At 37.8% G+C, this 12076-nt stretch overlaps 1 protein-coding gene across 2 annotated transcripts in view; it reads left to right on the top strand.

The window, feature by feature from the left end:
* Positions 1–12076, top strand: part of WNK3 (WNK lysine deficient protein kinase 3) — a 116107-nt gene that overhangs the window by 24270 nt on the left and 79761 nt on the right. For both annotated transcript variants that reach the window (XM_037153661.2, XM_053667574.1), the window contains exons 4-6: positions 638–795; positions 3269–3357; positions 10727–10946. In XM_037153661.2, coding sequence (XP_037009556.2) covers positions 638–795; positions 3269–3357; positions 10727–10946 — 467 coding nt within the window. The remainder of the gene's footprint in view (positions 1–637; positions 796–3268; positions 3358–10726; positions 10947–12076) is intronic.

Genomic DNA, 12076 nt, shown 5'->3' with positions numbered 1-12076 from the left:
GTCTAGAACAGGGAGCACAGACTATAACCCATGGCCAAATCTGGCCCTGCTGCCTATTTTTGTAAATAAGACTTTATTGGAACACAGCAATACCTACTTATGTAATGTTTACAGCTGCTTTTGTACTATAATGGCAGAGTTGAATAGTTGTGACAAAGAACATATGGATGGCAGAGCCTGAAATATTTACCATCTGGCCCTTTACAGAGAAGTTTGCTGATCCCTGACATGGAATGTAAATTTGCTTTGAAATATCTATTACATATTGTCTTATTTTGGAGACATCCTCGTGTATTTTCTGTGGAATATATTTAAGATTATTGAAAGTTTCTGAGGATTTAAGAAAGAAAATTTACTAATCATGAAAAGTTTTCAGTATCTAAAAAAAAAAAGGATAGAAATAAAAACATGTTAGTGGTCGTTACCTAATCTTGAACATTATTCATTGTACTTTATCAGTGTGGAAAGTTAAGGAAATTCTTTAAGTGCTTTATATTAGATAATAGCAAATGTTATATTTTAAAATTTCTTTTAGGAAGTAGAAATTAACGTAGGTAATCCTTATCACAAAGGGAAAGTAATCTTGGTGAATACAGTTTTCTTTTTAACAAAACATGGTTGTGTTGTTATTTTATAGGGACTCCTGAGTTTATGGCCCCAGAGATGTATGAAGAGCACTATGATGAATCTGTAGATGTCTATGCTTTCGGAATGTGTATGCTGGAAATGGCAACTTCGGAGTACCCTTACTCTGAGTGCCAAAATGCAGCTCAAATATACCGTAAAGTAACTAGTGTAGGTATACCTTTACTCTTTTTACTCCACAAATTGCCATATTTCATTTTGAAGTTGGTTTAAGTCAACTTAGTAAAACCCAATTTTGGTTTAGTTTTGTTTAACAGTGCTAAATTTAACATAATTGTAATGAAACAAGCTTTAGATTATGCTATCTAGTACATACATATACTCTACTGGGGTCATGTAAAATGCTCTGTATTGGTATCTTTGGGAAAACAGAGATATCATACATATGCATTTGTTTGTAAAGAAATTTTATATATTTATTAGATGGGTCTCATTTTCCAAATTTGAATAATAAAGATTGGCTAAATGGTTTGAAGGTTTCTTTTACTTCTAAAAACCTAACTGTGAAAGGGCATTCAAACTATAGTTCAACAGATACAGTGTTTGATTTTTTTAAAGATTTTATTTGTTTATTTATCTTTAGAGGGGAAGGAGAGAGGGAGAAACATCAATGTATGGTTGCCTTTCGTGCGCCCCCTGCTGGAAACTGGCCTACAGGGAACTGGCTTGCAACCCAGGCATGTGCCCTGACTGGGAATTGAACCACAATTCTCTGGTTCGCAGGCTTGTGCTCAATCCACTGAGCTACACCAGCCAGGGCTTGATTCTTGCTATGAGTAATTTTTTTAGAAATTGCAAGGAATGCATGGACGAATAAAGCAGTGTTTGCTACCCCAAAGAGCTTACATTTTTAGTAAGACAGTAATGTAAATTCACAAATAAGCACACAAATAATAAGAGGATGGGAGTATTGTAAGGGACATGAGGGAGAAAGAAGGGAAATGCCAGGATTATTCAAAAGAGGTTTCCTTCATATCCAATTGGGTGGCTCAGATAGGCTGGAGAAGAGACTGTTAGAGTATTTCAGGTAACTAATACTAAGAGGTACTGTTTTTAAATGTATGCTATATGCTGCATGCTTTCATTTTTATATCCTTGCAAGATGGTGGTATGTTCAGTTTACAAATGATGGGACTGAAAATTAGAGGTTGTGACTTATCCAAGTTCACATAGCTACTGGTAATGGTAGATTTTGACCCCAAGTCTGACTCCAGAGGTTTGGGTAGAAAGACATAAGAAATAAGGCTGATGTTCAGAATATGGGATATTCTATAGGACTGATGACCGAGTTTCTTTAGCAAATCAATTTGTTCATTTCTTCTAGCCATTCTAAAAGACTTTGAAATAATATTTAGAATGTTTGCAATAGAGAAACTTCTTAGGAATTTTCAAAAATTTTTTAATGGCTCTGGCCCTTTGTGGCTCAGTGGAGCATCATCCCATAGCTGAACAGTTGTGGTTGGATTCGCAGTTGGCGCATGTACCTGGGTTGCGGGTTCATTCCAGGTTCAGGCTCTGGTGCAGGCGCAGGTGTGTGCGACCCTGGTAGAGATGCTTTTGGTCCCTGGTCCTAGCGTGGATCCTGGGTCTGGGTGTGTGCAAAGACAACCAGTTGATACTTCTCTTATATGAATGTGGGTGCGTGCGTGTGTCTCTCTCCCCTCTTCTCTCTCTCTAATAAAGCAAATGAAGCCCTGGCTGGTATGGCTCAGTGGATTGAGTGCTGGCCTGCGAACAAAAGAGTTGCTGGTTTGATTTCCAGTCAGCGCATGACAGGGTTGTGCACTAGGTCCCCAGTTTGGGGGCATGTGAGAGGCAACCACACATTGATGCTTCTCTCTCTTTCTTTTTCACTCCCTTCCCCTCTCTCTGCAAATAAATAAAATCTTTTTTTTAATCGTTGTAAAGTTTTTTTGGTTTTTTAAAAATATTTTATTTATTTATCTTTAGAGGGGAAGGGAAGAAGAGAGGGAGAGAAATATCAATGTATGGTTGCCTCTCCTGCATCCCTTGCGGGGAACTGGCCTGCAGGGAACCTGCCTGCAACCCAGGCATGTACCCTGACTGGGAATCGAACCGCGATTGTCTGGTTCACAGGCCCGCGCTCAATCCACTGAGCTACGCCAGCCAGGGCAAATAAATAAAATCTTAAAAAAGCAAATGAAAATGTCCTCAGGTGAAGGTAAAAAAAGTTTTTAAATAACATTGATTTTTTTTTCTGATTTCAATGAATACTTGTTTATTATATTTTGCTAATTGGGGTTATACTGTATATACATTTTGGAATCCTGTTTTTTCCCTACTTAATGTTGCACTGTGAGAATTCTCTATGTTATTAATTACTTTGAGAACACTTTTAGTTTCTGTTTATTATTAGTGTATGTATTACATAACATGTCAATTTTACTGTGTTGATTTTAGATTATTTACACTTTTCACTGTTATTTGTAGAACTATGACAAAATTCTTGTCAAAAAAGTTGTTAAACTTAGACTATATATGTTTATCTCATTTAAAACTCAAATATGGTTTAATGGAAAAAATCATTATTTTAATAAATGTCATGTTCATTTGGGCTTTCTGTTGCTTAATATGTGACTAGAAAACATTTTTCTCTTCCTAGGGCATAAAACCAGCCAGTTTCAATAAAGTCACTGATCCTGAAGTGAAAGAAATCATTGAAGGTTGTATTCGTCAAAACAAATCTGAAAGGTGGGTGCAAGTGTATTGAAGTGATGTAACTGATAGATGCATTTTTTCTCTTATTTTGCACTGGGTCATTTTTTCACCTTTAAAATATGCTTGGGGTGATTTTTGAGTAGAAAACAAACCATACTGACTTTAGTATACTGTATTGGTGCAATTTGTTTGCCATTTTAGACTTTGCTATCATGTGCTGAATTTTCCTTGAAGCAAAATTTGGGTTGTGTTTGTCTGTGTTTTGTGACAAGCTTTCATCACCTTGAGGCATCAGATTAAGACAGTGGGCCCCTTCCACCCAGGTTAACTTCCTTCTAACAATTGATGAAGTAGAGAATTTCTGTAGTGTCACCTCCAGGTAAGTACTTACATGGTTTTTATGATAGTTAAAAGAAGTAATCAACTCACCAGATGTTTGTTTTTATTTGACCATATGTCCTTGCATTATGATGGTAAAGTTCATAGTGCTGTTTTTTGTTCAAGAATTAGTATTCTAGATAATTTGTATCACAATTCATGTTTTTCTTATGGAAAAATTATTTGAGTTTTATCTTGTATTTCCCTTTAACTTGAACTTTGGACAGGTACTGACAAGTTGAAGGATTAGTCATTTGATTTTTACCTTCCTATTGATTATGATTAATAAAGGTGACAGGTCCTTTATAGAAATTATTTCCAGCAGCATTTGATTGACTGTCTCCTATTTTTGTTATTTTTCTGAGTTTAGTGTTGCTTATTCTGAGAATACATAAAGCCACTAAGGTAAGGCCTGTTTAATTATAGCTTCATTATAGAACATTCTTAATGTTTGTATCAAAAGGGTATATCTAGGTATATATTTGTTTTCATTACTGTAAAATTTATATAGCATAAGATTTATCATTTTAGTCTTTTTTATGTGCTACAATTCAGTGGCATTAAGTACTTTCACAGTAAAACTGTCACTACTATCTATTTCCAGAACTTTTTCATCATCTCAAACAGAAACTCTGTACCCATTTAACAACTCCTTATTCCCTCTTTCCATCAACCCTTGGTAACCTCTATTCTACTCTCTGTCTCTATAAATTTGCTTATTTTAGGTACCTCATAGAAGTGGAATCACACAATATTTTTCCTTTTGTGCCTGGGTTATTTCACTTAGCATAGTTTTCAAGGTTGATCCATGTTGTAGTGTGTATCAGAATTTCCCTTTTAAGGCTGAACGTTACACATATCACATTTTGTTTGTTTATTTATTTGTTGATGGATACTTGAGTTATTTCTGCCTTTTGTCAATCATGAATAATTCTCTATGAAAATTGGTATACAAACATTTGCTTGAATTGCTGCTTTACATTCTTTTTAGTATCTACCTAGGAGTCAGATGACTGACTCATATGGTAATACTATGTTTTAAACTTTTGAAGAACCACCAAACTTTTCCCACAGTGGCTGTACCATTTTGTATTCCTTCCAGCAATATAGGAAGGTTGCAATTTCTCAACATCCTCACCAATGCTTGTTATTTTCTTTTTCTTTCTTTCTTTTTTTGTTTTTTGGTAATAGCCATGCTAATGGGTGTGAAGTGGTATCTTCTTGTGGTTTTGATTTGCATTTCCCTAATGACTAATGATGTTGAGTATATTTTCATGTAGTTATTGGCCATTTGTATATCTTTGAAAAATGTCTGTTCAAATCCTTTTCCCTTTAAAAATTGTTTCATTTATTTTTGAGTTGTAGGAGTTTAGGCATGCTTTTTTAAAAAAGATTTTATTTATTTTTAGAGGAGAAAGAAAGGAAGAGAAACACCAATCTGTGTTTGGTCCCCATGCGTCCCCCACTGGGGACCTGGCCTTGCAATCTGGGTATATGCCCCACTGGGAATCAAACTGGCAACCCCTTGGTTTGCAGGCCGCCGCTCAATCCACTGTGAGCCACACCAGTCAGGGCTAGGCATGCTTTTTTTAAGCAAGAGTAAAAATACTATGTTGAAGTAGCCATTTCAGTTGGGATTCTTACTGTTGTTTATACAGTCTCATCACTAATTGTGATTTATTACTGAAGACCACTGGAATATTGAACAGCATTCATGCCATATTAGTTTATTGGAAAATGGTCAGGCTTCAATGTAAGAGTAAGATTGACATCTGGACTCACTTAGCCAGTATGATATTGAACAAGTTACTTAACTGTTACTCAAAGAGGGTGTTATTTTTATGGTTAAAAAGATAATGAGTGCATATAAAACACCTAACAGAGTAATAAGTATTTAATGGACGGTATCTTTGGTTATTGCTATAATTATTCCTTAGTAAAATACTTTGGTAAAATTTTTATTGTGAGTCAGAGGGCTTAACTTGGTTGTGTCTTAAACACATTTCACCTTAACCTTAAAACTAATTAGTCTGAACAAAATTATTCTTTTTTATAATATTGTCTAGGTTAAGTATTTGTCTCTTGATCACTAAAAATATGGAGAGTTTAAATCCTTAACTTACAGGATGACATGTATTATCTGTTATAAATTAAATGGGAGGGGCTTTCTACATAGACGTTATGGAATACATCATTTTTGTTCTCCCTAGTCTGTAATACAGACAGGTTAGATATTATATATCTGTTTTAGAAGTTGGTTAAAGAAAAGGAAATTAACTGCCCCAGCTTGTAAAAGAATCTTTTGAACCCCTGTACTTTCTTCTCTTCAGAGATGGTTAATCTATATTAGGATAGTCCTGTATCCACTTCATGTGTACTTTGGACTAAAACACTAGACATAAATACTTTAAGAAAACCATGGGACTTTGCTGAACTAAATTATAAATTAGCTTCACCCATGGCACTCTCCAAAAAGTGACAAATAGTGACTACATCAGGGGTGTCAAACTCATTTTCACTGGGGGCCACATCAGCCTCACAGTTAACTTCAAAGGGCAAAAATAATTTCAGAACTGTATAAATGTAACTACTCCTTAACTGTTAAGGAGTTGAAATTATATTCGGCCCTTTGAATGCAACTGCAAGGCTGATGTGTCCCCGGTCAAAATGAGTTTGACATCTCTGGACTAGATTATTTCTAATGAAGTCTTTGAGTTCGATTTGTAACATTTACTAACTTTGAGTTTACGTAGCTGGGAAAAGTTTTCCATTTCCTTTGCACAGAATCTATTGTTTGACTCTTAGTAACTTAAGCCAGTGGTTTAGGGAAATTACTCACTCCATGTAACATGTACTGAAGCACTTCTCTAACTCTCTTTAGGCATACTTTTAGGTATGTTAAACTTCAGTATCTAGATATATTACTACTAGTAATCTTTAATTAATGTCACTACAAATGCATGTTAGGGGGATATTTTTGCACCCTTGATAATAATAAGTTAGATACAATATTTTGTTTTTATGACAAACAAGAATAACGGTTTAATTAATTAAAATTTATTTTTAAAATTATTTATTTATTTTTGGAAAGGGGAAGGGATGAATAGAAACATAAATGTGTGGTTGCCTCTTGTACACCCCTTACTGGGGCCCTGGCCTGCAATCCTGGCATGTGCCCTGACTAGGAATCACACTGTGATCCTTTGGTTCTCAGTCCGGCACTCAACCCTCTGAGACATACTAGTTGGGGCCATTGAATTAATAGAAATTTGAAAGTAAAATTTTCAGAGTTCCAGCCACGATGGAGGCATACGTAGAAATGCTTTACTTCCTCATACAACCGAAAGAAGGATAACAACCAATCTAAAAGCAATAAACGACCAGAAGTGCCAGAAAATCAAATTGCATGGAATTCCAACAGCCAAGGAATTGAAGAAACATTCATCTAAACCAGTAGGAGGGGCAGACCCAAGAGCTAATGGGAGAGAACTCATGGCAAGGAGGAGGACTGTGCGGGCATTGCAGGGCTGTCTGACTGGGAACTAAAGAGTCAGAGCTAGCTATAAACTACTGTGGGGGATACCATGGTGGGAGAAACTGTCTTACATGAGAGAGTTCGTTGGAAAGTGGGGCTAAAGCAAGGGAGTTACATTGTTCCCTCTGTTACATCTCCCTCACAAAGAGCACCACAACTGAGCAAAGAGGGCTGTTCTACCCAGAGGAGTACCTAAGGCCCTGTCACCTTATAACATAACAGGTACACCAAGACAAACAAATACAGCCTTAAATGAAAGGACATATCCAAACTCCAGAAAAAGAGCTAAGTGACAAGGAGATACCCAACTTATCTGATGCAGAGTTCAAAACACTGCTAATCAGAATGTTCGCAGAACTAATTGAGCTTGGTTGCAAAATGAAGGCTTCCCTAAGTGAAACAAAGCAAAATATACAGGGAATCAACAATAAAGGGGAGGAAACCGGGACTCAAACCAACAATTTGGAACAAAAGAAAGAAACATCCAAGCGGAACAGAATGAAGAAACAAGAATTCAAAAACATGAGGAGAGGCTTAGGAACATCTGGGACAATGTTAAAAACTCTAACATCAGATTCATTAGGGTTGCCAGAAGGAGAAGAACAAAAGCAACAACTTGAAAACTTATTTGAACAAATAATAAAGGAAAACTTACCCAACCTAGCAAAGGAAATAGACTTCCAGGAAGTCCAGGAAGCCCAGAGAGAGTCTCAAAGAAATTGGACCCAATGAGGAACACACCATGGTACATCATCGTTAAGTTACCCAATATTAACGATAAAGATAGAATCTTAAAAGCAGCAAGAGATAAGGGTACAGTCACCTACAAAGGAGTTCCCATGAGACTATCAGCTGATTTGTCAAAAGAAACCTTGCAGGCAAGAAAGGGGTGGAAAGAAGTATTCCAACCCATGAAAAGCAAGGACCTACATCCAAGATGACTCTATCCAGCAAAGCTTTCATTTAGAATGGAAGGGCAGATGAAGTGTTTTCCACCTAAGGTCCAGTTAAAGGAGTTCATCATCACCAAGCTTTCATTATATAAAATGTTAAAGGGACTTATCTAAGGAATAGAAGATAATCAAAGACTATGAACAGTGAAATAACAAACTCACAGCTATCAACAACTGAACATAAAAAAATGAAAATAAAAACTAAGCAAACAACTAAAGCAGGAATAGAATCACAGAAATGAAGATCACATGGAGGGTTTTCAGTGGGTAGGAGGAGGGAAAGAATGGAGGGAAGGTATAGGGAATAAGAAGCATAATTGGCAGGCATAAAATAGATGGGAAAGGTTTAGAATGGTGTAGGAAACAGAAGTCAAAGAACTTATATGTACAAGCCATGGACATGATCTAAGTGGGGTGATGGTGGAGGGTTGGGGTGTGCAGGCTAGAGGGAGGATAAAGGGAGAAAATATCTGGGAAACTGTAAAAGCATAATCCATAAAGTATCTTTAAAATAATAAGACTTTTGACTTCCAGCCACTACAGAGGTGTTGGAAGACACACTGTGCCTCCTTGCACAACCAAAAGAAGGACAACAAATTTAAAATGAAAAAACCACCAGAACTGACAGAAAGCTAAACTGTGTGGAAGAACGACAACCAAGGATTTAAAGAAGAAATATTCATCCCGATCGGTAGGAGGGGTGGAGAGTAGTCTTGGCAAGGTGGCCACTGGTGGAGCTGGTGGTCCTAGCAGTCCCACATTTGAGTGTAAATAAATCAGGAGGAACAACTGGGGAGTGAGACAAACTGTGAAACCCAGGGTTGTATGTGGGGAAATAAAGCCTCAAAACCTCTTACTGATAAAACCTGTGAGGGTTGAGGCAGTGGGAGAAACTTCCAGCCTCAGAGGACAGTTCATTGGAGAGACCCACAGGGCCATCCACCTGGTTTGCCATCCACCGGAGAATCAGCACCGGAAGGGCCCAATCTGCTTACGGGTAGTGGGGAACTGATTGAAATTCTGTAGAGAGTGGAGGAAGCAGCCCTGCCCCCTCTCAGACTCCTTCCCCACGTGTAGCACCACAACAAAGCAATGTTGGTTCCACCATCCTGGTGAACACCTAAGTCTCTGTCCCTTACTAGGTAACAGGCATGCTGAGACCAAAAAAAAAAAAGGCCCAAATGAAAGAACAGATCAAAGCTCCAGAAAAAATACAACTGAACAACTAAGAGATAGTAAACCTACCAGATGATTGAACTGTGATAGGTTGAACATCTCTGCATGTTCAATACACTGGTAATCTGGATGCTCACAGAATTGGTTGAATACAGTGGCAGAATAGAGGAAAAAAAGGAAGGGTATGAAAAGTGAAATAAAGGAAAATATACAGGGAACTAACAGTGAAGGGAAGCAAACCAGGACTCAAAAGTCAATGGTTTGGACCAGAAGGAAGAAATAAACATTCAACCAGAAGATAATGAAAAAACAAGAAATCGAAAAAATGAGGAGAGACATAGGAACCTCCAGGACAACTTTATAAACATTCCAACATCGGAATCATAGGGGTGCCAGTAGGAGAAGAGGAAGAGCAAGACATTGAAAACTTCCATGAAAAAAAAAATGGAGAACTTCCCTAATCTGACAAAGGAAATAGACTTCCAAGAAGTCCAGGAAGCTCAGAGATTCCCAAAGAAGTGGGACCCAAGGAGGAACACACCAAGGCACATCATAACTACATTAGCCAAGATTAAAGAGAAGGAGAGAATCTTAAGAGCAGCAAGAGGAAAGGAGACAGTCACCTACAAAGGAGTTCCCATAAGACTATAGGGTGATTTTTCCAGAGATACCTTACTAGCAAGAAGCAGCTGGAAAAAAGTATTCTAAGTCATGAAAGGGAAGGGACTACATCCAAGATGACTCTATCCAGCAAAGCTATCATTTAGAATGGAAGGGCAGATAAGTGCTTCCCACCTAAGGTCAAGTTAAAGGAGTTCATCATCACCAAGCCCTTATTATATGAAATGTTGAAGGGACCTATCTAAGAAAAAGAAGATAAAAAATGTGAACTATAAAATGACATCAAACTCCCAACTATTAACAAGTGAACCTAAACAACACAAACACAAAAACAAACTAAGCAAACAGCTAGAACAGGAACAGAATCACAGAAATGGAGATCACATGGAGGGTTATCAGCCAAAGAGTAGGAGGGGCAGAGAGGGGGAAAAAGGTACAGGGAATAAACATAAATAATAGGTTCAAAATAGATGGGGGGTTGTTAAGAATAATATAGGAAATGGGGTAGCCAAAAACTTATATGTACAACCCATGGCCATGAATGAAGGGGGGAATATGGCTGGTAGGGGGTGTGCAGGATGGAGGCTAATAAAGGGAGGAAATGGGTCAAATGTAATAGCATAATCAATAAAGTATATTTAAAAATAAGACTTTTACTTTGATAGAATGAATTTTAAAGGTTCTCTATCTTGCTTATGATTGGAAGAATTGATAATGAGATAGGTGTTTTGTTTATTAGGTTGTCTATCAGGAACCTACTAAACCACACATTTTTTGCTGAGGATACCGGACTGAGGGTGGAGTTAGCAGAGGAAGATGATTGCTCAAATTCATCCCTGGCTTTAAGACTCTGGGTGGAAGACCCTAAAAAATTGAAAGGCAAGCACAAAGACAATGAAGCTATTGAATTCAGTTTTAATTTAGAAACGGATACACCTGAAGAAGTAGCATATGAAATGGTAAGTGAATTCTACTTTTATTTCCCTGCCCCTATATATCAGGATTGACTTTCTTGTTCTTTGTCAGTGCTTTTTATTTTCTCCTTTTCATTATTTCATTTGATATTTTACTATGAAATGTGTCTCTACAGGAGAGTATATTAAATTTCTGTGTACTGTGTACAGACTGACAATACACTACTTTTGTTAAGAAATAGAATGCATAGAATTGTGCACCTGAAGTATGTATAATTTTGTTAACCAGTGTCACCCCAATAACTTCACTAAAAAGGAAACATAGAAATAGAGCGCAGTTGGTATGTTAGAATCCTCCTGTGTGCCCTTCCCAGTTGTATTCCCCTCCCTCATCACCACAGGCAATGTCTAATCTGACTTTTTTGTTACTCATTCCTTTACTTTTCATTGTAGTTTTCCTAAGTACGTTGTTTTCTTTCGAAAACCTGAGTGACAAGGACACACCCTGTTAGTTACTGAAGTTACTCTTAGGTGAAGATACCCAGGATAGAATGAGCTGAACAGAGTCTCAGTCACAGACTGACTTCATCTTCCGGAAGGGTTTGGAAGAGGTGCTTCTGAGGAAGTCAGTGGGTGAGGTCATGTGCGAGTCTAGGGAATGAAACACCTGGTTCCCATAGTCAGTGCATCGGCGGGGCTGCTGTGTGGACCAGAGATGAGTTGTCTGGTAGCAGAACGGTTTGACAGGGAGCCGGCCCCTCTGACTTCTTCTAACCTCCCCATGACCCACTCTCCCCCAAGAGTAGATGGCAGCAGATAACTTCTGTGGGGTGGAATGCGTATCCACCCTGATCCAGGCTGCGGCAGCGCTTAAAGGGAGGGCTTACAGGAGCTTCGTTAGCACGTGGTCAAGTTGAGCCCAGTACAGGCACAGTGAAGCAGGCTCACCTGGGAATTCTGTCCTGAGGTTAAAAGGAAAAATTGGATGATGACAGCGGGCATCTTGGAAATGGAAGTCTTTAAAATGTCTGTCTTTGTAGTCTCACTCTTCTAATCTGGAATGATTATCTTCGACATCTGGTGTATAACTATCAACTTGGTATTTTCCTTCATTGTCTTCATAGACTCCTCTGCCTCTCCTGTATTGGACTTAGTATTTCCTAAATTCCATGTTT

The sequence above is a fragment of the Artibeus jamaicensis genome, unplaced genomic scaffold, assembly GCF_021234435.1.
Source record: "Artibeus jamaicensis isolate MK-2021 breed Jamaican fruit bat unplaced genomic scaffold, CSHL_Jam_final contig_1410, whole genome shotgun sequence".
NCBI lineage: Eukaryota > Metazoa > Chordata > Mammalia > Chiroptera > Phyllostomidae > Artibeus > Artibeus jamaicensis.
Note: the sequence above shows the minus strand (reverse complement) of the source record. Positions and strands in the feature narration are given on the sequence as shown.